We start from the raw sequence: 25,878 nt of genomic DNA on the forward strand, positions 1-25,878 counted from the left end.
TTCCACTGACTTATTTTTAGTACCCGTCACATCGAATGTTTAGATACTAATTATTAGTATCTAAACATTCGATGTGACACGTGCTAAAAATAAGTCACTGGAAGAAAACACCCCCTAACTATGCGATGCTAGTACTGAGAATGCAGGGCATCTAGATACACAAAGGTTGCGTTGCTTGATGCAACTTCTGCAGGTGACGGAGAAATTTGAGTTTTGACAGGCGTTACGGGGTTAAAACGTTATACGATTATCTGAACTTTAGTAGATATATTTATCGTTTTGGTTTGTTTTTTAGTGATTCTTGCACTGAAGCGATCTTACAAGTGTATGATAGTGTAACATGTTTTTCTAGTTTTGTATATGATGATTGGTGTACCATTTTTAATTATCTGATTTGCTTGCGTGTATGATTGCCTTAGGCCTTGTTTAGTTGCCCGATTTTGGACAACCAAAATCACTGCGCCAGCATTGTAGCATACTATAGCGTTTCGTTTGTATTTGTGAATTATTGTCCAAATATTGACTAATTAGGCTCAAAAGATTCGTCTCGCAAAGTACAACCAAACTGTACAATTAGTTTTTGATTTCGTCTACATTCAGTACTTCATGCATGTACCGTAAGTTTGATGTGATGGGGAATCTTCTTTTTGCATAGTGCCAAAATTGGGATTTTAGGATAACAAGGCCGTAGATACTTTCAAAACTCGGAGCAGTAGCAATTTGAGAAAGGCAGGCGCATTTGACCATTTTTCTCCTATGAACTTTTAATCACACTTTTGCATGTTGTGTCTAATATACTAGGATCCAATGTTTGGATTACAGACGATATCGAGTCTATAGTATAGTGTGGTTGCGACTAGGATTTCTTTTGCTAGAATAAAAAATAGAGATGTAACGAGTAGAAGGGAATACATTAAGTCAAAATTCTATACTTTTGTTAGCAAACTCCATTAAGTGCAATGAAACAAATATATAGGCATGAATCCAAACAGTATACATGGGCGTGAATAGTCTTTTTACATGAGTAATCCTTCTTATTTTTACAATTTCTGCATGGACAACAAATGAAACCGGACGGCGGTTTGTTGGATTCTACCAGATTGAGAAAACCACGCAAGCTATTAATGTACTACATGGAACGTTTGCCTGCATTGTACATCCATTGCCGATTCATCTACAAAGTATTACCGAACCAAATATATTCTAATCATCCATACAATTGTACATGAAACATAACAAACATGATACAAATACCATTAAACTCAAATATTGCTGAAAGTTTAGATAGAAATATACAAGTTTAAATTTCAGACCCAAACAACATGATACACTACGACAAACTCAAATGTTGTTGAAAGTTTAGATAGAAATATACAAATTTAAATTTTAGACCCAAACAGTATGATACACTATGACAAACCCTCCACTGAGTACTATTTAGGAGGACTTTAAACATTCTTGGACGGTGAAGACGAAGGTTTCACTGACCCAACCTTGTCCTGTTGTTTATTTGTGCCTCCGGCAATAGTAGTACTAAGTGGACCTGAAACACCCGGGACTAGCGGTGGAGCATAATGACCGCCAAAAGGAGGTTCCTGACCCGCCGCAACAACATCTTCATGACATCTTTGCAAATAACGAAGTATTGTTTTCTCCCATATGCTCATTTTCTTCATCTTATCATATGGTTTTCCCCTTACCGCGAGAGGAACGACGATCGCTCCCACCATCACCACTACCTCCAGCAGCAAGCCATCTCTATGCACCACAATTTATTTAGCTCATATTTGCAAATGATTAAACTATGAACAAATTCTATATTTTCCCCACAATTTACTTAGTTCAAACATAACATATACATGAAAAAAATTCTCCATTGTAGCTTATTCTAAAAATGACTAATTACATACCTCTATTTCATCTTATTATCTTTATTACCTTTATGTACCACAATTTATCTCGCTCACATTTGCCATAATTTATTTAGCTCATATTTGAAAAGTACTACACTATGGAATTATTCCTCTAACCTCATATCAATTTCTTTGACTAATATGAAACATAGCATCCAAAAAATTGTAGCTTATTCTAAAAATCACAAATATGAGCTCTAAATAACACATGCATATAAATGAATTTTTTTCCATTGTACCTTGTTCTAAAAATCACAAATTACTCTATCTCTAAAGCATATAACTTAGTATGCTAACCATGTATCGAGGGAGGATGAAGTTTCTAACCTTTAGAACACTTGAATGAGTGAAATCCCCACAAAATGATCTTCAATCTGGTAGCACCTTCCCTATGGCGCCATTGATAGGATGAAGCTCGAGCTGTGGTGAATGGCTCGGGCAGGAGGAAGAAGAAGGCGGATTTATAGGAGGGAATTTAGTACCAGTTAGGGGCACCAATCGGTACTAAAGGGTTGTACCGGGTGGAGCCTCCACCCGGTACTAAAGGCTCGATGGTACATTAGTACCAGGTGGGGCACCAACGGTACTAATGTGCACCCTTTAGTACCGGTTGGGTCAACCGGTACTAAAGGGGGTCACGAGGCGGCCCTCGAGGACTAGCTGTTAGGCCCGGTACTAATACTCATATTATTACTGGGCCCAATTGCAATCGGCACTAATGCAGTGGACGAAAGATCCATTCTCCGGTAGTGTATACTCCTTCGTCTCGCAAAGAGTGTCTTTTTAGAAAATTTCAAATACAATAGTAGTGGTGAGAAATATCTATGTTGCCTCTAGTAACTAATACTAATTGTGATTGAAAATCATACGGTCTGTTTAGTTTTCTGGATTTTAAATAAATGCACGTGCATTGAAATCAGAGAAATAACATTAGTTAATCATTTGATTGGCTGTACGCGCTGTTCATACGCTTTTTTGTGAGTGCTGCGTTGTTCCATACGCTTTTTTGTGAGTGTTGATTTAATTAGATAAGATTTACTAGGAGGTAAAAGAATATTTTTTATGGGACAAATTTTAGAGTCTAAAAAGACACTCTTTGCGGGACGGAGGGAGTATAATGGTAGAACTAATTGTGAGTTTCAAAAGGAAATAATTCAATCGATATTTCAACAACATTCTTTTAGTGATAACTAAAACAGCACGTACTTGTATACTCCCTTCATTCCTGTTTATAAGACGTGGTATGATATAGCACAATCTTCAAAATTAAACTTTGACCATTTATTTATCTTATATTATATTATTTATGAGTATAAATTTATAACCATTAGAGAATAAATTTGATTACAAATCCAACCATATCAAATTTTACATTACAAAAATAAAAAATCGATAGCTAAATTATTGGTCAAAGATCGTAAAATTTGAATTTTGATATGCGTGTGCGTCTTGTAATCATGAACGGAAGGGGTAGTTTAAAACTAGAATTGACAAGTTGAATTACACCGGCATGAAAAAGAAAACCCACAATGCAACCTACTCAAGGTAGAATTTATTGGGAACATTTCGAAAACTAGCAAGCTAGGATCACAATCTAGAATTTACTCCTCTCCAGTGGCAACTCGTGTGCAGTCAAATCGCTGCGTTAATGCGAATGGAGCGGTCTTCCACTCTTTCCCTTCAATTCAGCGTTGCGTGAGCGAGCGAGGAACAGACGCCCCCCTTCCAGATGGAGATCGTTTTCCCCCAGATGCTCCCACCTGCCTGACGATCCGATCTCACAGGTGACGCGTCACGGCAACGCACGCTTGCTCGGTCTGCTGCTGGTATCGATTCTATCGAATGATGAATGGCGACGGAGACGGAGCGGGAGGATCGCCGGGCTCCGAGCGAGGAGGATCGCAGGACTCGCAGTATTCTAGCTAGCGGACGCTGCAGCTGGTGCGCAGACGTACTGCCGAGTAAATGGCGCGGAGCTAGCAAGGGGTTGGAGGGAAACCCGGAGGGCCGCGCGTGCGCGCGCGCGCATGGATGCGTGTCGTTTTCGCTCGCGCGGAGTTAAGGCGGGAGGAGGAAGAAGACGACCCGGAAGAGGCTCTTGATTGGGAAATGGCCGCCGCGTTTCGGGCCGGCCGGCCAGCGCCAGCGCTGGCAGTGGCAGGCACCGACGCCCGACGGCACGCACGCACGGGCGTACGTGCGCGCGGTTGCAAGTGGATTGACTCGATCGCGGGGGAGGTGTGTCTTTTGTGCGGCGCCGAAGTCCGCAGGAACCAACCGAGCGCTCGCCACACCTACGCGCATGGCGAATAAAAATGAAACGGCCCATCCAGGGTTCTGGGCGCGGGCAGCCGAGATCACCGCACGTACGCGCGTTGCATGACTCCCGTGGAGACGACGCGCGCACGCGGCGGATGCCCGGGTTCCATGTCTCCGCATCGGCCGGGCGCACGGGCAAAAATCGCGTGACGGGTGACCGATGACGCGCGTTACGTTGGCACGGCGCGCGGGCGGGGAGAGCTTGGTGGTGTGCGCTGTGTTCTTGACCGATCGATCGGCTACCGTCTCGCGCGCCTTCTCACGGTGCTTGCTATGGCGCTGTGGCCGCTCCGGACGGAACACGGCCATCGTCGAAGCCTTGGCGCACGGTCGGCCTGCACGACCCGTGTGCTCCCCCACAGGAGACTCTGACACCTCGTAGATAGAAACATAGCAGCCGGCGACCGCTGCGCGCACGGATCAAGAGAGAGGAGAGACGAGGCCTTCCCAACGACTGCAGTAATGGCGGAGATACAGGAGCGGGACGCGAGAGGAGCGTACGGACGGCGGGCGGCTGGAATTGCGCGGTCGACGACGCCACCGATCCCATCGCCCGTGCGGTCTTGCTCCTGCCTGGCTGCCTGCCATGGTCCGCGAACCCAGACGGCCAGCCACCAGCTCACCACACCTCGTTCTTCCCCGTGCTGTGTTCCTTCCTCCACACTAGACTCTTCCCGTCCACATCACGGAGTCACGGTCACGGTTGTTCTGGCTGAAACAGGTTAAGGCACCGTGACACGATGTCAACAAACCGCGCTGTACCACCAGACTGCCAGCGCCTGGCTGCCCCCTGCCAGTGAAGCACGAATCGGGAGAGCTTCTCCTGGCTTTTGGGGAACCAGACCAGGACAGGACCACAGCACACAGCCATGGCAGCGCTACTACTGCTTGCATAGGGATTAGGCCGGCCGGCCGGAGACGTCGGAACGAATGGCCGGCGCGGGCCACCCTGCCATGCCATTCAAAGGCCTCCGCTTCGGGAATCTTTCTAGCCGCTGTTGCCGTGTCAAACGCGACATGATTTATGGGGAGCAGGTGCGGCAGTGGACGTAAAGTAAATGTAGGTGTTGCACGTTCGGGGAGCATGCCTGATGAATGAATGAATGAATGAATTCCAATAACTGATCAATATACTAGCTTGTCAAATTGTGGATGGATCAATGAAAACACCTTCATGTTTCAATTGTCATGATCAATGGGAGAGGTAAGCAGAGGAGTGAGGCCATGTTTGTTCACCAAGTGAAAAAGTATGTGCTGATGGATAGTCTCTGGCGGTCTTGAATTTTTAAGCTTTTCTAATAAAGTCTGCCTTGATAAAAAAAAATCTCATGATCTCTTCCCGGCAGAAGCAGCAGCAGCAGCAGCGCAGCTGCTAACCACCGCATGATTCCCAAGCAAGTACTCCCGGTCCCGGGAAACATGGCCACATATGTTCCCAGCTGGGGGCTACTTCAGTGTGCACGAGACAAGCACCGACGAGAACGTCCAGCTCGTGGCATCTCGATCAGTATCTCACACAGACCTGGTCACCTGGAAGAGATGGCACGCAATATCTTATGAAATCCATTGTACGGACGCAGAGAGCGCCATACCGTAGAGGCACGCAGGCACCATATTCTTCCACATGCATGCAGTGTTTTACAGCCAGCACATGGAGGGGGTGTTTGGCTGTTTAGATATTAATTAAGAGTATTAAATATAGATTAATTATAAAACTAATTGCACATATGGAGACTAATTTGCGAGATCAATCTATAAAGCCTAATTAGTCTATAATTTGACAATATGGTGCTACAGTAACCATTTGCTAATGACTGATTAATTAGGCTTAATAGATTCGTCTCGTGAATTAGCTTCCCTCTGTGTAATTAGTTTTATAATTAGTTTATGTTTAGTCCTCATAATTAGCATCCAATATTCAATGTGATATGAGTCCATGGAACCAAACACACCAGTGCTGTAATAAGCTCGATAGTGTGTGTCCAGGTCATACCCACTGATTAATCTGTGGCACGGAAACTTTGATCTTGTCAGGTAGCGTCGCCGTATGTGGAGTTTCCGCCCTTATTTAGTTCACCCCCAACTCCTAACTTTGGCACTATGCAAAAAGAAGATTCCCATCATATCAAACTTGCGGTACATGCATGGAGTACTAAATGTAGACGAAATTAAAACTAATTGCACAGTTTTGTTATACTTTGCGAGACGAATCTTTTGAGCCTAATTAGTCAATGTTTGGACAATAATTCACAAATATAAACAAAACGCTACAGTGTGCTACAGTGCTGTAACAGTAATTTGGCACCTCCAAACTTTGGCAACTATACAAGGCCTCAATTTACGTGCGCCAGCCACAGCAACAGGACCAGATCCAGATCCTGATGCGTCCGGAGCTGAGTGCGACCGTTTGATCTCTCGACAACCTGGTCCCTGGCTCTCCCAGCACGCTCAGCCAGAATCTGCACCGCTCAAAAACTGCTGCTGGACATTTCCACGCCATCTGCCGAGAAAACAAGGCGCAATCTGCCACCAGCCCAAAAACGAGCCGGGACACGGCCGTTTCGCTCGTTTTCTCGCCCTTTTCCACGGGTCCTCGGTCACCTCGCTCAACCCGGCACGGCGGCACCACCGCCCGGCCCGCTCGGCGTCCGCCCGACTAGGCGACTAGCCCAACCGAGCACGACGCCCCGAACGCGTACCGACCCCGCCGCACGAACCCAAGGGAAACCCAACAAAAAAGTGGTGGAAAACTGAGAAAAACCTGCACCCGCGTCCGCGTGCTCCGCTCCGCCCTTCCCATCCGCTCCCCCTCCTCCACCTCCACCGCCCGTTCCCCGCCGCCGCCGCCGCCGCCGGCCCAGAGTCAGGGAGGGAGGGCCGAGGCACCCCGTCCCGCGCCGCCGCAGCGCAGTTCCAGCGGCCCTCACTTCCAGCGCCCAGTTCAGGCGGCGATGGCGTACCGGGCGGACGACGACTACGACTACCTCTTCAAGGTGGTGCTCATCGGGGACTCCGGCGTCGGCAAGTCGAACCTGCTCTCGCGCTTCACGCGCAACGAGTTCAGCCTCGAGTCCAAGTCCACCATCGGCGTCGAGTTCGCCACCCGCAGCATCCACGTCGACGACAAGGTCGTCAAGGCCCAGATCTGGGACACCGCCGGCCAGGAAAGGTACACGCCCCAGATCCAGCCGAGCTCGACGAGCCTCATCGATCTCCTTCCGCTTATCTGATCCGTCCATTCGTTAGCGAGTGGATGTCCGCGTCGTATGGATCTTTGTAGCTTAATTTGGTCTGTGACCCCTTAATTGCTGCTGCACATTCACGCAACCGGACTGCTTCGATGCTTCAGAGAGAAATGAAAAGAATCTGCACTTAATTCATATCTTCCGTAATTGCACGTACCGTTTCTCAATCTATCACATTTGTAGTAGCCAGAATCTGCAGATTATTCAGGGGCAGGAGCTGACACGGCCTGCTTTGTTAGACAGGATTCACGGGCCTGCAAATTTAATATACAACAGTTAGATTGATATGTGGCATTGATTCCTGTAGTTGATTTAGGACTAGCATTATTCATTTGGCTTTTGCCATTCAAACATTTCCCGCACTCAACTAACAATAACTTTCCATTGCCTATGTAGATACCGTGCTATCACAAGTGCATACTACCGTGGAGCAGTAGGGGCACTAGTTGTCTATGATGTCACACGGCATGTCACCTTTGAGAACGTGGAGAGGTGGATGAGGGAGCTCAAGGACCACACGGACGCCAACATCGTGATCATGCTCGTCGGAAACAAGGCAGACCTGCGGCACCTTAGGGCCGTCCCGACTGAGGATGCAAAGGCCTTCGCTGAGAAAGAAAATGCCTTCTTCATGGAGACGTCAGCCCTGGAGGCAATGAATGTGGAGGATGCCTTCACCGAGGTGCTCACGCAGATCTACCGTGTGGTAAGCAAGAAGGCCCTTGACATCGGTGATGACCCCGCGGCGCCTCCCAAGGGCCAGACCATCAATGTCGGCGGCAAGGACGACGTGTCCGCAGTGAAGAAGTCTGCTTGCTGTTCGTCTTAGCTTGGAAGGATAGAACATGTACTTGGGTTGGTTGATACTTTTGTAGTAGAGGGTGCAGGATGTTATTGCAGTCATGGTCCTCAATCTGTATTCATGTGTTACAGGTGTCTCGTGTTCATTTTGCCATTTGATACATTAATTCATTCAGGACTTAAGCTTGCTGGTATAGCTAGGGATGTGAAAGTGTGCGGCTTTCAGATTCTTTCATATAGGCCTTTCTACCTTGTTGCTTTCATTTCTTGTGTCTGTGTACTGTCTCCTTTCTGACCAACTTGTCTATTTGCTGGTATAGTTGCATCCTTCAGCAGGCTATTTGCTTTGCTAGACTGCTGAAAATTGCTAAACTGTTAACCATACTGCCATAGTGGAAATTGGCTAGGCTGCTACCATGGTGTAAGTTGCTATCCTACTCCGTATTGGTTACAAGGTTACTCTGTATCAATATGATTGGCAATTGGCATGGAAGTGTTACCGTTGAAGTTAGCAAAAGCATGTGGCCTGTACGAGCCCGTGATCTACAAATGCGCCCGATGTAGCATGGCATGTGGGTACTAGCGTCTGCTAAGACTCAAATTTCATAAAGCTTTAGAGAATGCTCCATAAGCGACGAAATCTTTTCGTTCTTTCAATTCCAGAATGTACAGAACTAACACGTTTCTCGTGCTTTTCTTTTTTTGAAAAGAAAAGAAAAGTAAAGATAAATACAATGTACAGTAGAAGGGATCATCTAGCAAGGCCATCATGGGGGAGTTTTACACACCATGGGGGCTGTTTAACGCCTAAATTATCCTACAAAATGTCTGTACAGTTTTCGGAAGCTCAGTTTATGTCCACAGCAAAGGGGACGCAAATACAAGCAGGCCACCGTGTCTATATACAAAATCGAGCTAATTTTGCTCGCGGTAAATAACCAATAATGTTATTGGCGACGGTCATCCATTCCTCCTATCTGATGACAACGCTGTTGTCTTGCAGATGGGGCAGAGGTTCTTCATCATCAACCATTGCTTTATGCACGTGGCATGGTACTTGTGGCCACATTCAAGGATCCCTATAAGTTCTTTAGCTTCATACTCATCCTGCAAAACATGAACCGAATTATCCCTGACAACAAGAAAGCATGCATTTGGTTACCTTGAGTAAATGCCGAACATGATGGGTTGACTGTTATCAGTAATTTAGTACTTCTAAAACTCATGAGGTACAAGTCATTTATACTATGATAATGTGCAACGGTGGAATCTGTCATGTACCAGGTAGCTGGTTAATGATTAAGAAAGTCAACATATTATCATTCACATGTGAACATGGCAAGATGTTAACCTGGCATATTATGCAAGCATCATTCTCCAAAGAAAGCTCAGAAAACTGATCAGACACGCCAGCTGCTCCTGGAACATAGAAAGTTGACCTCAAGTTCTCTTGGATGTAACTTTCTGTCAAACCAGTATTGACATCGCCTATCTGCTCTTCCAACGCTACAAGCTCCTGCAGAATATGCAAAGAAAAATAATTTAATCAGATACGCACATGCTCAGAATAAAGGCACATAAGGAATTCACAAGCCCAAAAGAGATGCATACCTCATAAGTCATGTTATGCACATGTTCAGAAAAAAGGCACATAAGGAATTCACAAGCCCAAAGAGATGCATACCTCATAAGTCATGTTATCCACATCCAGACGCATGTCTCTATGTTCATCAATAACATGTCCTGCTTCATGTATCCTTGATCGATCCATCACTGTAGCATTCTGCACCGATGCAGCAATTAATTGAGATAGCTGTATGAAATAGGAATCATTCACGGGGAGCATGTTTAGTTATGCAGATATTGCAGATAGGCTGTAACATCATGGCAGTGACAACGTTTGTAACTTTGTATTGCATACATCTTTCTAGTTTAGGCTAGCAGGTAGCTGGGATTAGAGATTCACATATCACGGCAATAAAACAAACATATTATAAATCTTAGCAAAAAGAAAGGGATTTTCAGACAATAATTAATGCAAGTTATTCAAGCAACCATGAATGCAGTGAAGAGATACATTGTGATATGATGGCTATGTGTTTCCCTTAAGTGTAATGTACCAAATTTAAAAAGTCAGGGAACAAAATTTCTGGAACTTGATGGCCAACATTATGAAGTATGTCAATGAAGAAGGGCTACAAGGCTTCCATGACTATGAAGGGAACATCAGCAGCAAAATTCTGACATCGATTATATTTGTCGTGCCTCCTGGTTTATTTTTTATTTATATAAAAATGAATTGTGCTTCGAGAATGAGTATGAAGCACGATAGACAACACAGGCCCAAATGGAAAATATGAACTGTAATGCAAGTTTACATGATTACCAAGAAAGATAAGACTGCAGTGGACACATAAAATATTCAACAAGACATATTTTCCAGCATCCAGCATGTCATTAGTAGATACATGCAACTATGCAAGTAATTTAGGGGTAAAATTTGGAAATATGAGGCTACCTGATATGGCAGAATTCTTAAAACCCCATTGTTAACTTGGTTTGCAAGAGGTGGATGCATTGGATGCCCAAAAGTGTGCTCAGAATTGAATGGGAGAGCCAGCATTCTTGGATCTAATGGAAGGCCTGCGGCAGAAGGATTTAAACCATGCACCACATTGTTACTGAGGAACTGCTGATGGGGTACTTGTATTTGAGGTACTTGCATAGTATGCAAAGAATTCTGGCAGAAATGAGGTAGAGGCCCATGAATAGAAGAATGGCCAGCTTGAATATTTCCACTCGGCATGTCTGTGGTCCCTGATGAACAACAATGCCTGTTAAAATCAAGTGTTGCCAAGTATCTCACACTCAAAGATTTCGATTTTATGGCCAGACAGTTCATGACAGAAGAAATTTACTGCTAAACATACTAGCAAAGCTAACAAAAATAGTAATTTGACTTTGTCAAATCTAAAAAAACAGTAAACAATGAAATGGTCCCTTAATTCATCATTCAGCAAAACATCAGATCAATTTATCTTCATTCAGAAGGTTTACATACCTGGAGGATTGGCCACTGCATTCATATATCCCCATTGTGGTACTCCATGAGCAACACCATTTGCAGCCTGTGGAATCCACGTATTGCACTGGCTCATGTGACAGGCTGGAAACACATAGTTACCATGAGGTACCAACTCTGGACGAGCAGCCATTGAACTGAAACTGCTAGGAACATCTGCAGAAGATCCTTCTAAGAATAGCCAGCCATTGTTACTGCGGTACTCTGGTGGGTTTGAAGCTGCAGAATTGGGAAAACAATTTGATTGAAACGAAGCATTCCATGGCCCATATGCAGGATTCTGAGGCACATGAGCAGATGAACTTGAGCCTGCAAATCCATGAAAAAAATGATGGTTACCAGCCACCATTGCATTTTTTCTTTTGATGAATCCACTAGCACCATCACCAAAATTGACACTGCTGCTACTCTCATCAATAGTTCCTGTGGAATGATATAAAGATGGTGGTTGCGCATTGCCCAGTCCAAAGCTTTGAGTCTGAGGAACATATACGCTCACAGCTGCTGTTGCCATGCTAGGGTTGTACACAGTAGTTGGGAAGACAAAACTTGAAGCAACACCAGCATGTGGGTATGAATTATGAACATGCTGGTGCTCATGATTCCGCAGATCACAGATACCGACATTAGCAGTACTTCCTGGAACTCCAACAGCAACTTGCACACCCAGGTTGGACGGATCACTTCCAGGACCTCCATAATAGGAACTTTCAGTTTGAACTTGGACATGTACTTGCTCCCATCCAGGATTAACAGACTGATGTGTCCAGACCATATTTCTATGCGACATGATGTTCCTTAAGGAAAATTACAGCAAGTTTGGTTAGTAATTATCCTTTATCATCACCTCTCCCTGCATATAAGAATGTTCAAAGATGGTCAGCATTCAATCTAACCTTGGTAAGTAGAGATGTAAAATGCAACGGAAGCATGTTCAAAGCATTAAATAATCAATAGCAAAATCGTAACTAAAATGTCCAGTAACAGGTCATGGGCTCATAGCATCATAGGTGCAAGGCTGATTAACAGCGGCAGCGGCACAACACAACTATAGCGTGACACTGTAGCAGCTACAATAGCGGTTGAAATACAAGGTACCCACTTACTAGATTAGCTGACCTAATTTAGCTCATATACATTATTTTGTATCAGATTTTGGTTCGATGTGGATCTTCTCTAGTATGATTTGTTCAAATGGAAATGCTGCAGATGGTGTTGCATCTTAAATGACAGACCAAACCAGCTCTATAAAAGGCTATGCATCATATCCTGATAACCCACACTATGAAGATTGCATTTGATGGGCAATTTTCGACGCCAATGGGGCCACACTTATGACAGAACATATCAAGTTACAGCTATGCATTATTGAGTTACTCATTTATTTGCTCACAGGTGACCATGTAGGTAGTTATGTTAAGAAACAAAGAAACAATGTAACTTCCTACCAGGTAGGCAATAACGTTGAACATTTACTGCACTATTTACATGTCAACCAGGAAGGAGGAATAGAAGACTTGGCAAAACAAACAGAAAAGTTTATGCCACTTGTGGAAATATTGCATTAATCTATGCCCTTCTGCACCAAGGGGTCTACCAGGGGTGCAAGATAGCGTGCCGCCTAAGCATTACTCCTGCTGCCGCAGTCTTGGAATAACATTGGAGTCAGGAGCAACAGAGGCAGTGAGAATTTACACCGGGCAAAGACACACACACACCATAGTCTAGCCGTATTGGACTCTGGGCCACGTTCGGTCTAATGACCATGTGTGAGCAAGTGACAACCATGTGGTTGATATTGACTGGCAATATTAATTTAACATTAGGCAGGAGTTCAAATCTAATGCCAGTGTAGTGTATGGTGTGGCAAGATAAGAAAGAAGGACTAAATGGCTTCAATAAGGCACTTCGACATTCAAACCCGGGCAGCCATTTGGTTAGCCACCATCTGCAACCACAACTCTGCAACTCTAGATGTACCCATAGTCGGAATCACTTGGTATAATGGTTACTACCATCAGTCGATAATAAGTGCTGACCAATCTTGCAACATGTAATTGGAGCAATTTTCTAAAGCCTACTGTACAGCTACCTGGTTGAACAGTAACTGCTTTCTTTCTTTCTTTTTTTTCAAATCTCCATGCCATCAACTACTAAGCCTCACACATACTCCCTCCGTCCCAAATTACTATTTGTTTTGGCTTTCCTAGATACATCACTTTTGATATGTATCTAGACATAAGTATATACGTAGGTGCATAGCAAAAGTGATGCATCTAGAAAAGCCAAAACGAATAGTAATTTGGGACGGAGGGAGTAGCTAACAGTCCTGTTACGATGTCAATTAGTAAGCCTGGGTATGATGCCTTGTGGAGACTAGGTCATGATGCATGACGACTACTACAATCTTGACTAATGAACAAGAATTGCTAGGTGAACAAAATCTCAGGCTTCAAACACATATTGAGAGATGATGCAGTACAGTCCATAAGAACTTAAACAGTTGCTAAACAGAAATTCATGCGTGGGTGCAGAAGGTAGCATGGGAACACTAAAAAATAACATTCTAACAGAGGGTATCAAGCTTGCAATGCATTGCAGTGGTAGGATGGAAAAAAGAAGAAGAAAAGTTTAGCCATTGAATGTTTTCACCTAACAGGATTGGTTCACTCATCTCTCCTACAAACAAACAACATGACACAATGGAAATAATAATGTAATCAGCTGGCCTAAGTTTCCTTTTCGTCGAGCTTGCCAAAGGAGGACTGGAAATATATGAGAGAGAGAGGAGTCAACGAGTACTGTTTGAGCAACACTTCTTTTTTTGGGGGGTGGTTTCTCTCGTGCAGTGTTGCATGGACATCATAACTTCTCAGCACCATAGCACTACCATGTCCACCACCGCAAAGCTTGAGAGTAAGTTATTTTACTAGGAGAGTAGTACTTATGAGCATATGTCCAAGCAGCAAAGTGGGCGAAAAGTAAGCAGCAGAAGAAGTTATGACAACTCACGAATATTACAATGCAACAGCAATGCAGATCCCAAGGTTAGGAATAAATTGATCAATTACCCATTTTATTGACAACTTGCCTTATTTTGTTGTCACCTTCCTTGTCTGAGAAGATTAGAGGCTTCTATTTGAGATGAGGGGTCGACAAATTTAGCAGTCTAGCACATTTTATCTACTTTCTCCACTGCCATGTTAGCCTCTCTCTTGGTGTTGCTTTGTTCCTCTCTACCCATTCATGCTCTTATTCCATAGCTCACGTTGCATCACAACAACCAAAGCAAAAAAAAAAAAAAACAATTTAAAGCACCACAACCGTACCATAAACTACCTAGACCCAAAATGCATGCAACTGCAAAATCCCAAGGCCCAGTAGTGACTAACTGGAAATACCGAATTTAAAGAACAAAATGAAGAACGAACTAGAACCAAATTCTTCCAACCAAACCAAAATTTGGATAGAACTGTTAAAACTCCAAATTATTCCCTAATTGTTAGAACCATATCTCATCACTAATCAGCTATGATCATGCCGAGAACTGCCATAGCTATCTCCCAACCCCATTCAACTAAGAGTTTCTCATTCCCAAGTAAAACTCTCTGCGCCTACCAAAAGCTTATGGTGATTGGTTAGGCGAGTTTCCAATCTGTACAGCCGGCCCAAATGGAAAACCATACTCCATGGTACAAATTTCAAACCATATACGTCCTCGATCCACCACAAGTCAAATTCCACAACCGAATCACCGACGACAATGCTGACCCCGTAGCTCCACAGTCCACAGTCTGAACTCCGAAATGAGCTCGGCTGCCTCAATCGATCGATCGTGCAGCTACACCACAAAACCCGTCGGGGAAACAAACCCCGCGAGCCAGCTGAACACCGACCCAGTAGCTTCCCGCGGAGACCGCAGCAGGAATGCCGGCCCCCGGCCCAAACCAAAGGCGCACCAAGGCGGTAGAACGAAACCCCCTCCCTCACAGCTCCGAGCAAACTGCGCCCCCCAGCGCCCAATCGCGGCCCGAATCGCGGCGCCCGGGGGGTCCAATCGCTCGCGGGGGCACAGTGACACCGAGAAGCAGAGCAAGTTCCCCCGCCCGCCCAGGACAATTCGACGAGGGAAGGGAACACAACCTCGCTGGAAGGATTCGGGGAGCCTCACCTCGGGGCCGGGGCGGGTCGCGATCGGCGCAGGGAGCTGCGGGAATCCGCGGGCCGGGGAGCCTTCGCCTCGGTTAGAGCCTCGGCCCTCGGGGTCGGGGGAGGGGGGCGCGGAACGGAATCGGTTGGTGGAGGCGGTGGCCGTGGTATCCGGGGGGTGGGGATCGATCGATCGGAAGGGGGCGACGGGACGGGGTGAGCCGCGTATTTATAAGCACGGGGAGCTTTTCGGGAACGGAAGGGGGAGAGAAAGAAATCGACCGAGGGGGCAGGGGACGCTCTCTTGCTTTTTAACGATTTTTGGACAAAATGTGCGGTAATTCACAGCGAATCATCTGCGGCCGCGTCGTCCCTGCCCTCTGCGGCTCTGCCCCTTTTTTTCTCCCCTCGTTTTACCACTAGCTCCACGTTTTCCTCTCGGCTCCTTTGGATGGGGCGGTTTCGTGCTGGCTTCCGAGTTCCCTCGATCGGGTCTCTCGGGCGGGCCTCTCTCGGCCAGCGCTGCTGTTATCTTTCTTTAGGACTATGCTTATCTGTTTATCTCTATTCCTGTGTCAAAGGATATCTGTACGTCCCCTGTTTTGTCTCTGTCCTACAGCTTTTCTGTTTTCAGGCATTTAGCCTTGTCAAAAACGTGATTTTTGTTTCCATATGCTTGCGTTACCTGGATCATCTCATACTCATCGACGTGCGATTGCGTCTCGTTCTTAACCAGCTAACGCTTTTGACCAAAAGAAAAAGGTTCTTCCGTTCCTGTGTGTCTGCTGATGGATAGGATAGGGTCGCGATCTCGCCGATCATGAGATGGTAAAAAATTTTATATTCATATGCACCTGTTCACACACTATATCTAGATGCATAATAGTATTTATAATAGTATTTATGAATTTAGAAAAGAAAAGTTAAAACGACCGAGATGGCGGCAGGTCGCAGCTCCCTTCGGCTCTCCTCGGCACAATTATTGCTCGACTTATTAGTTTAACAGCAAAGCTTATTGTTCGCGCTTTGCTATGTCGTTGTGTCGCATCCACCTCGCAGAAAGGCATTCCGGTGATCGCGACACCTCCATCCGGATATCGACGCCAGTCTTCCGTCGCTGCCATTCTGCGAGTGGCTCCTGCAAAGACGTACGTACGCTTTATCAATTCGGTACCCGTCCATTTGACACCCACAGACACAGTCGCACAGAGACGCTGCTCGGCTTGTCAGTCACCCGGTCTCAGTCCCCCTCGACGTCCACGTCAGAGAGCCTGGGGGCAGAGTGGATCATCGGATGAACATGAACCCGAGATCGTTGCTGACGCCTTTTGTTTTACGGATCGTGAGCTGTTTGATTATCGACGATGTGAGCGAGCTGGTCCTCGAATCATTGCGTGCTCGCCAGTGCGTTGGGCCAGATATCGTCTACGTCAGGTCACTGTTAGCGTTAGCGTGCCGCTCAGGCGAATGATGACAAGAGAAGGGACACCTCTTCCGGATAAAGCGCAAGTGTGCAAGGGCCAAAGCTCAAGGGACTAGGGGGGTTAGCGCATCTTGTTTCAAGCTTCAAGTTCAAAGCCCCGGGCCGGGGCATGCATCCTCCTGTTTGCCGTGGCACGCAACGGCACGGGGGAACGCTCGTCGTCACCCGAAGCCAACGGCCTCGGGCGGCACATGGCCACCGCACCAGCTCGTCAAACGGGTGGTCGTCGTAGGCGATGTGCCAAACCGCAGCGCAGGCCTCGGCGCCTGGTTTTGCTTTTGCCGCGCCCCGCCGGGAAGATCATGAGGCCGTGTAACACTAACACGCGGCCGAGCGCGCATCGACCGGCCGACCGCCATTCACGCCATCACGTGCTTTCGATTTGTTTTAAGCTCTGTTTACGCGGTTTCCCTGGTCCGAACTTGAAGCAGCGCCAGCGCCAGAGAATGAACGAGCGAAACTGCGGCAAAAGAGTATCGAGCATCGACTGTGGAGCAGGATATTCCCGGTACGGTGGAAGATGCCAACAGAAGAATCTTCTTCCTCCACGAGCGGTGAGCCCAAGCCGCCGATCCAGCTCAAAGCCAGGCACGTGAAAGCAATGCACTATGCAGGAGAGGGGCCACATCAGGGAATGTGCATCCTGCTTTCGAGCTCTAGGCTCTGCACCGCGTATGAAGTCCAAAGTCAACAGCTTTGCCTCCTGGCTCGTTGTGTTTCCACACCCAGTCTAAACCGGTTCAGAAGTCAACAAAGGAAGGAGCAGGGAAGCAAAAGAAGACCCCGAAATTGAATTACACCTGCTGCAAGTAACTACAAAGACCAAAATGTCAGCACATCTCTATGGCCATGCAGGCAAGCAAAGGAGCAACTTAACACAGGGCCAAAAACCAGATGGTGATTCAGAATGACAGGCCACAATTGACATAACACTAACACCACAAATGATTTCACACCAATGCTAGCTTGGACAGCAAACTAGCAAATGATCCAACGCAATACAGATAGAAATAAATGAAGTTTACATGTCTGATTACAAATTTAGCCGAGCAGAATATCACCAACACAAAACTACTTAGAATATAGCAGTAATTGACGAGCCAAGCAACAACTCCAGCAAATGCTCATCTCGAGACACTTGCCACGGAAATCTCACTGCTTTGCCTCCCGTTCACGGTTCCACTGCTCAATCTTGGCCCTGCGCTCCTCACTGCTCTCCCTGACTGGGCTCCTCCCACGCCTTGGGGGTGGGCTACCATGCCTGCGCCTTCCACCATCATCATACCTGTCGTGCCTGCCGCCTCTGCCACCTCCATCATCATACCTGTCATGCCTGCTGCCTCTACCCCGTCCACCACCACCACCACCGCGGTAATCATCACGGTCTCGATGGTAGTCATCACGATCACGATGGCCCCTCCTTTGAGGTGGGGGGCTTCGGCTTCGGCTTCTCCCATGGTACTTCCTCGAAGCGGAACGCCCATAGAGCTTCCTCCTGAGATCTTTGCCAATCTGCTTCACATGCATGAAATTACAATAGCCACCACGGTTGCAGCTGTTCTCCTCAAACTGCCTACAGGTTGCTTCACGGAAGTCGGTCACAGGAGAATACTCCACAATTATCGGGCGGCCAGAGTAAAAGCGGCCCTGAAGAGCATTGTATGCTGCAGCTGCCTGTTCTTCCTCCCTGAACTGGACATAGACATTCCCTATCATGTGGTCAGCAAGGTTGTCGCAGACATTCAGGTTCTCAATCTCACCAAACTTGCCCAACTCCTCATAGATGTCCTCATAGAAGTCCTCAAAATGCTCCTGCATCTTCTCAGGATCAATAGGTTGGCCTTGAGCATCAACTCCAGGGGTTATCATATCAGGGCGCTGATACATGTTAGCAAGCACAAGAGTTGGTGATATGGTTGGCCTGTTGTGCAGACGGGAGCAGCGATCCCCATGACGACAAGCCCCAATCTTGAAATAAAAAGGGCAGTTGACCCTGTCCTTCTCAGTGCCAAATATCGAAGCCAAGTGCTCTGCCATGATTCAGCTCTCTAACTGACACTAAACCTGCAAGTGTAAGCAAGAACAGTATCAGGAAACATCTTCAATATAAGGAGAACTAGAGTGCCTATACATATTTTCTTATCTAGAAACCATGGGAATAAAGGAATACCTCAATAAAGGTCGTCAGTGTGCAAGACTAAGTAGACAAAAAGGTACACAGGCAGCTAAAACAAACCAGGGTTCACAACATATGCATCATTTAGGATCACCAACAAGTAGTATTCCTGTAAATTTAACCCTGTACAGCCCACTGTGTGATTGGAAATTATAAAGCTCATGCCCTTGCAAGAAATCCTAATCCAATCCATTCTTAAGACCTAATCTGCACACTTACTCAAAACGTTAAATATCAGGAGAGAGTGAATAGAAAGACCAAAATAACTCTACTTCAGTACCCATCAGGGCTAGATCTTGCTCCTGGTAAACTGATCACTTTTTAACCTATATAAATCTGCACAGTGTTCAACTAGGTTAATGGCCCAACAAATCAACTAAATGTAAGCAAAATGAAATTGTTTCTCCACTATAATGTTTTGATTCTCCCCCTGCAACTGCAAAAAGAATAAACCAAATAAAAACTGCACAGAGAGACAGCTCTTCGTCTGCGGCACAAGGGTATTCCACTATTCCTTCTGGTGTAGGCCTTGTATTTTCCGCCCGACAAAATATTATTTGATTTTAACCTAAGCTGCACACCATTTTAGATTATTATTAATCTCTGATCGAAAGAAAGACCCAAAACACAGTTAAATCTATCACCGATAAAAGCAAAATCCATTCATATTCTGAATTGACTACTGTTTTGTTCATAATTCAAGCAATCTGCATGTCACCATGCCACACGATTACAACTGCTAACAAGCTAAAGGTGCAAATCACAAAGAAGATGAGCTTTTTCTGAATTCAATCCGCTAAAAGGGGGGCTACAGGCTACAAGCCTACAACTCCTGCATATGCCAATTGCCCACCATACTAGCTCTCCACTGCAAGATGAAGAACTCAACAGCCGCACAGCTGTAACGAGCAACAGCACCGGAGGCAGCATGCGTTACACCAATCAAAACCCTAGATCGGGCTTCGTGGGGCATGGAGTTCAGCTGAACCCAAAAAATTTTGGGGAAAGCAATTTGCAATTACTCCTACAAATAGCAACCGAATCCGCGACAAACCGGATGGTTGGAGTATTCATCCGATCGAGAACGTTGCGGGTTCGACTGCTCAGAAAATAGCCAGCAAATTTAATCTAAGAAAACTACGGTTTCCTTACCAAATCGATACAGATTCCTGATGGATCTGTGACGAACGGGGGGGCGGTGAACGGGTGGGAATCAGGGAGTAGGCGTTGATCGATGGCTGCACCCGCCGCAACGACGGGATGGGGAAGAGGGAGCCGCGAGGAAAAGGGGTCGAGCGAAGTCGCCTCGCCGCCGCGAGGTCGCGAGGAAGAGGATCGAATTGTTAGGGCAGCTGGAGAAAGGGGGTATGTATATATAAATATCTGCCTATTTCAGGGGGTGTTTAGATACGATAGCAGGGTCGCATCGGATGATCGGTGCTAATTAAAAGAACTAAACATGATCTAATTACAAAATTAATTGCACAGATGGAGTCTAATAATTAATCTATCATTAACAAATAGTTACTGTAGCACCACATTATCAAATCATGAACTAATTAGGCTTAATAGATTCGTCTCGCGAATTAGACTCCATCTGTGCAATTAGTTTTGTAATTAGACTATGTTTAATACTTCTAATTAGTATCCAAACATCCGATGTGACACGTGCTAACGTTTAGCACGGTGTCCCCAAACACCCCCTATTTGTTGTGGTTTTTCTTCTAGTGTTTCTTAGGGGGTGTTTGGAAACTAGGTGCTAAACTTTAGCAGTGTCACAAAATGGAAAAATCATGCTTACACGAAGGTAAGGAAAGATGGAGCATATCTTACGGAGTATTTGGATGTTAGGAGCTAAAGTTTAGTCCTCATCACATCGAATCTTCGGATGCTAATTAGAAGGACTAAATATGAGCTAATTATAAAATTAATTGTAGAACCTTGTGCTAATTCGTGAGACGAATCTATTAAGCCTAATTAATCTATCATTAGCAAATGGTTACTGTAGCACCACATTATCAAATCATGGACTAATTAGGCTTAATATATTCGTCTCGCGAATTAGACTCCATCTGTGCAATTAGTTTTATAATTAACTTATGCTTAATACTTCTAATTAGCATCCAAACATCCGATCTCACGAGTGCTAAACTTTAACACTACAAAGGACCTTACTTTCTTTTAGAAGTTTGATTGACGGAAACGAATTTGCCGTGTCCGTGTAGGATTTTGTTCCGGAAGTTCGAATCATCTAGACAAAACACTCTCTACAATTTTAAGAAAGAATTATCAAATATAGAGAATTAGATCTTAAAAGGCGCAAGTTACATTTTAAGAGGGTGTTTGGGAAGGGGAGCTAAACTTTAGCATCCCCATTTTAGTTAAATTTTAGCTCTTTGCTCCCAAGCAGGAGGGCTAAAATAGGAGGGCTAAACTTTATCCCCCATATCCTTTAGCTTTTTCTAAGTGATGCTAAAATGGACTAAAGGGAGCTAAAGTGGTCCCCTGTCCCAAGTTTCCCTCGTTGCCCCCTCCTCGCGCTCCCTTTCTCTTCCCGCCGCCGCACCCCCGCCGTCATCCGCCCGGCCTCGCCGCCTCCGCCTCGTTGATCCCGCCGCACCCCCACCACCAGCCCAGCCGCCTCCGCCTCCACCTCGCCGATCCCGCAGCACTTCGCCTCCGCCTCGCTGATCCCACCGCACCCCCACTGCCATCCGCCTGGCCCAGCCGCCTCCGCCTCGCTAGCCCCGCCGCCTTCGCTTGGCCCCACCGCCTCTACGCCCGAACAGCCCCTGCGGCAGGTTCCCTTCCTCTGCGGCGCCCTCCGAGCACCCCGCGTTTGTGGCTTCGGCGGTGGCGGTGGCGGTCGGGGCGGGGGTGGCCTTCTTCTTGGCGCTGGCCTGCTTCTGCTCCATGGTGGTATGCTGCAACTTGTTGCGCTGTAGCTACCACACGGGGCTGGCCGGGCACCAACCTCCTCAACATGAAGGAGGTGTTGTTGCTAGTGGTGGTTGCGGTGGTGGTGGCGGTGGGCAACGGCACCGCCTGGGCGGCCGCAGCATCTTCTTCTGCTGCCGGTGGTTCTTCTGCTGTTGCTTACCTTGCGGGAGTTGTTGCGGGAGGGGCAACGCCGGAGGGCACATGGGTCATTTTGCACACTAGTTGCTAAAGTTTAGCCCCTCATCCAAACACCCCAAGTGCTAAACTTTAGCCTCTTCATTTGAGTGGGCTAAATTTTAGCCCTTCCTCCCAAACAAGGCTTAACTTGTTACTGCTTTACCTTTACAAGCGAGGGGAGACACAGCTAAACGTTTAGATACAAAGTAAGGGCCTGTTTGGAAGGGGGTGCTAAATTTTAGCACCCCACTTTTAGCACCCTTTTAGCACTTGAGCTCCAAAACAGAGTTGCTAAAAGGTGTGTGATAAAGTTTAGCACCCCCGTTTTCTTTAGCACACCCAAGGGGTGCTAAAGGGTGCTAAAAGTTATCCCAAGCTCACTTTTTTCCCTGCTGCTCCTCTCTCTCTCTTCCGCGGCCCCTTTTCTCCCTCCTGCACTGCGTGCCCCCGCCGCTCTCCGCCGGCCACGCCACCTCCGTCAGCCCCGCTGCCTCTGCCGGCGTCGCCTCCTCCGCCGGCCACACCTCCGCACTCACCCCTCCCGCCTGTGCGCGCGGTAGATCTGGGCCTCCCTGAGCGGCATAGTCGGGTCGGTCGAGGAGGCGGAGAGGACGGCGGCTGCCGGATCTGGACCCTACCGCCGCGCCTTCCCCTCCAGGTCCGAGAACACCGCGTCGACCGCGGATGCCCCGATGAACGCGTCGGCATCGATGGAGGAGGAGGAGGAGGAGGAGGAGTTGACGGGGACGGGAGGCGGCGAAGATGGGGGATACTGAAGGAAGAAGTTGAGGAGGGGTAGAGGAGAGGAGGGAAAGAAGGGGTATAATTATCTTTTGCCACCAAAGGTGCTAAAGTTTAGCACCCTATCCAAACATCCTAAGGTGCTAAACTTTAGCCCTCTATTTGAGAGTGATAAACTTTAGCACTGTGCTAAATTTTAGCACTTGGTTCCCAAACAGGGCCTAAGGTCTCCTCAAGACCTCTTTTGCCTAAATTAACTTTCCTAGATCGACAATATTGAATACGGTAATACTGGGAGCCACACGGCCGACGTTGGAGATAAATATCGGACGCGGGGCCCGCCAACATCTCCCTCCGTTGATTATTTCAGCCACTCGTTCTTTTTCTCTAGTCCAGCTTCTTATCCATTTGTTCATCTTTTGTGAGCTCTAATCATTCTCTGCCTCTCTAGCCATGAACTAAATCCAGCTTTGCCCATTCTCTACAGCAACTCAGATCCTATGCCTACTCACGTCTTAGCGCCGCTGAGCATGCCGCTCCACAGGCCAGCGCGCGCAGCGAGCTGATGGCGCTCTCCGGCACGCGGCTCGCCGCCTTGCCGTACCAGTCTAGCGACAGCAGCCTCTCCGCTGCCGACGCCGGCTTCACCTCCATGGCGTCGTGCTTCGCGCGTGCCTCAAACGGCGGCGGCGGTCGGCAGGCGTGGGGCTAGGGAAGAATCCATGGTGGCAGCTATCATACTCTAGGAGGAAGAAGACTCAAACGTGAGGGACACCAACCATTCACGTAGCATCTAAATTTTGTAATGTTGCATCAGGTATTTTGAGATGTTTTGCGTAGTGTTCGCTAATGTTGCAAGATTGATTTTTAGATGTTCTATAGTACATTCGATTTTTTGATGTTACAATATCTAACTTGAGATGTTGCAGCAGTAATATTTTTATATTGCATGGTTGATGATGACTTTTTTTTACGAAAGTTGATGATGATTTTATTTTTAGGTTCGGGATGTTGCAACTGTGAAATCGAGATGTTGCATTAGATGATGTATGATGTTGCACAAGGTGTTGCGAGATGTTTTGGATTAAAGGAATTTTTCCAACGAAACGGTGATTGAACATTGGCAAATGTTGCGATGGACTTCTTTTATGTGTTAGAACTTTGTTCCCAGAATTTTTATTCTTTTGCATGTTGCATGCAACATGTGACCATGTTGCAGCGGAATTTTTTTTATTCTTTTGCATGTTGCATGCAAATGTGACCATGTTGCGGTGGAATTTTTTTTCACTTCCCAACGTCCAATGCTAGCATCCCGGATCGGATGTCCGGGCGCTAGTAGCACCCTATTAAATATCCTCAATGCTTGCATAGGTTAGGCTGGACCAAGCAGGCAAGCTGACCTAGGAACTAAACGAACCCTTGATCGCTCCTGTTCATTCTTTGTAAGGAAAACCTGTAACACAAATAAAACGTGTAAAAATTTGCACGTAATAATTTATCATGTGTTTTTGCAAGTCTTCAAACATCTTATTAGGAAGCTGATTTTTGGATAAGTTTGTAAACAGAGTAATATAATATGATGTTTTCGTATTTCTCTCTCTCTCCCTCCAATTTTTTTTTACTTCCCATGTCAATCATAATCTCTAACTATAGGAAGAGGACTCACCTGATTCTACTTTATGTCAAGTTAGTATGGCACATAAAGCGGAGTAAGACACTGATGAATTAGTTTAGTAGCAGAAAACAGCGATGGATCTATATTACAGGAGTCATCGAAGATGAGTGAGGAAGGACGTGATGGAGTGCTAGAGAATCTTGCGAACACGCGAAGAAGAGGAAGAAGGATCACGAACCTTTGAGATTAGACCTAAGGGCCTAAAATAAATTTAGATGGAGGGAGAAGGAAAAAATGTCTAAGACCCAGTAGCGGCAACACCCACGTAGTAGGGTTGAACCCAGGACACCTTTGACCCCGATGGGGTAACTTACCACTGCACCAGGCCTGTCCTCCATCAAGATGCGGAAAAATGTTCATTTTATTATCCCTAACAATCTATTTTGTCCATTTGTTATAAAAACATAATATCCATTATTTTTCATGTAAATGTGTAACTATACGACTAATTTAGTTTTATACGCTCATAGTCTTCACTTTCAGCTATTGCTAAAAAACATTCTGAATGTATTTTGTTCAACTTAGGATGTCTCTTTTGAACTTAAAATTCAACTTGTACATAGTGACAAAAATATATCTAGTTAGAGAATGTATCTTACCTATTATTAAATTAAATTATTATTAAAATAGTAATGTTTCTGCTTAATTTTTTGATTTGATCCGATCTAATATCACTGACAAAAGGACTAAGAGCATCTCCAACGGTCTCCCTTTCCCCAATCTAACAATCATATTAGGAGAGTTGATAAGAAAATAATGCTCCAATAGTCTGCTTTTACATTTTCCATTTCCCAATAATTATTGGAACAACCCAATAATTCACCTAAACTTTCGCTAATTAAAGGAGGAGTTGTGACTCTTTCAATACGGTAGTTGGATTGGGATGAGATTATTGGGAGACTACAAAAGCAACTCTTCCAATGACAGTGAAAGTGATATTAGGATATCTCTATTAACTACTTATTGAAAAATATTTATTAAGAAATTGCTGGATATTTGTTATGATTTCCATGTGGGTTCAGCCGTTCAGACTCCGTTATTTCGGGACGTTCGTTTACGTCGGGAGCTTCTTTCCCCGTCCGCGCCTCCCTCTCCGCTCGTCCCTCCCTATCGCACGGTGCATGCACATAAGAGAAACCAACATCTTTGTTGCTGATTTAGTCGGTGCTGTGTTCAG

At 46.0% G+C, this 25,878-nt stretch overlaps 3 protein-coding genes across 6 annotated transcripts; 1 reads left to right on the forward strand and 2 right to left on the reverse strand.

The window, feature by feature from the left end:
* Positions 1 to 6,933: 6,933 nt before the first annotated feature.
* Positions 6,934 to 8,545, forward strand: LOC101771590 (ras-related protein RABA1f). The gene is made up of 2 exons (XM_004961153.2): positions 6,934 to 7,401; positions 7,874 to 8,545. The coding sequence occupies exons 1-2, from the start codon at positions 7,184 to 7,186 to the stop codon at positions 8,304 to 8,306; spliced, it is 651 nt and encodes a 216-aa protein (XP_004961210.1). The 5' UTR covers positions 6,934 to 7,183; the 3' UTR covers positions 8,307 to 8,545.
* Positions 8,546 to 8,899: 354 nt separating this feature from the next.
* LOC101771986 (probable E3 ubiquitin-protein ligase ZFP1) lies at positions 8,900 to 15,796 on the reverse strand. 3 transcript variants are annotated; one of them, XM_004961154.2, is made up of 6 exons: positions 15,532 to 15,796; positions 11,340 to 12,213; positions 10,797 to 11,095; positions 9,963 to 10,061; positions 9,630 to 9,794; positions 8,900 to 9,385 (listed from the first exon to the last, which is right to left on the reverse strand). In XM_004961154.2, exons 2-6 carry the CDS (start codon positions 12,148 to 12,150, stop codon positions 9,239 to 9,241), a joined length of 1,521 nt encoding a protein of 506 aa, XP_004961211.1. In that variant the 5' UTR covers positions 12,151 to 12,213; positions 15,532 to 15,796; the 3' UTR covers positions 8,900 to 9,238. The 3 variants fall into 3 exon arrangements, with proteins under 3 accessions (XP_004961211.1, XP_022680691.1, XP_022680692.1); XM_022824956.1 differs by lacking the exon at positions 15,532 to 15,796 and adding an exon at positions 14,452 to 15,511; XM_022824957.1 differs by lacking the exon at positions 15,532 to 15,796 and adding an exon at positions 14,432 to 15,511.
* A 2,094-nt stretch (positions 15,797 to 17,890) lies between these two features.
* Positions 17,891 to 20,525, reverse strand: LOC101772388 (splicing factor U2af small subunit B). 2 transcript variants are annotated; one of them, XM_012844931.2, is made up of 3 exons: positions 20,321 to 20,525; positions 19,163 to 19,741; positions 17,891 to 19,056 (listed from the first exon to the last, which is right to left on the reverse strand). In XM_012844931.2, the coding sequence occupies exon 3, from the start codon at positions 19,027 to 19,029 to the stop codon at positions 18,145 to 18,147; it is 885 nt and encodes a 294-aa protein (XP_012700385.1). In that variant the 5' UTR covers positions 19,030 to 19,056; positions 19,163 to 19,741; positions 20,321 to 20,525; the 3' UTR covers positions 17,891 to 18,144. The 2 variants fall into 2 exon arrangements, with proteins under 2 accessions (XP_012700385.1, XP_004961214.1); XM_004961157.3 differs by lacking the exon at positions 19,163 to 19,741.
* Between the last annotated feature and the right edge of the window lie 5,353 nt (positions 20,526 to 25,878).

The sequence above is a fragment of the Setaria italica genome, chromosome III (assembly GCF_000263155.2).
Source record: "Setaria italica strain Yugu1 chromosome III, Setaria_italica_v2.0, whole genome shotgun sequence".
NCBI classification, from domain to species: Eukaryota; Viridiplantae; Streptophyta; class Magnoliopsida; order Poales; family Poaceae; genus Setaria; species Setaria italica.

Excerpts from the sequence above, each read along its gene's own strand:
- LOC101771590 (XM_004961153.2), top strand. The coding sequence starts at position 7,184 with ATGGCGTACCGGGCGGACGACGACTACGACTACCTCTTCAAGGTGGTG. Across the intron at positions 7,402-7,873 it reads GACACCGCCGGCCAGGAAAG|ATACCGTGCTATCACAAGTG; the intron begins GTACACGCCCCA and ends TTGCCTATGTAG.
- LOC101771986 (XM_004961154.2), bottom strand. The coding sequence starts at position 12,150 with ATGTCGCATAGAAATATGGTCTGGACACATCAGTCTGTTAATCCTGGA. Across the intron at positions 11,096-11,339 it reads TGCAGTGGCCAATCCTCCAG|GGACCACAGACATGCCGAGT; the intron begins GTATGTAAACCT and ends GTTGTTCATCAG. Across the intron at positions 9,795-9,962 it reads TGGATAACATGACTTATGAG|GAGCTTGTAGCGTTGGAAGA; the intron begins GTATGCATCTCT and ends CATATTCTGCAG.
- LOC101772388 (XM_004961157.3), bottom strand. The coding sequence starts at position 19,029 with ATGGCAGAGCACTTGGCTTCGATATTTGGCACTGAGAAGGACAGGGTC.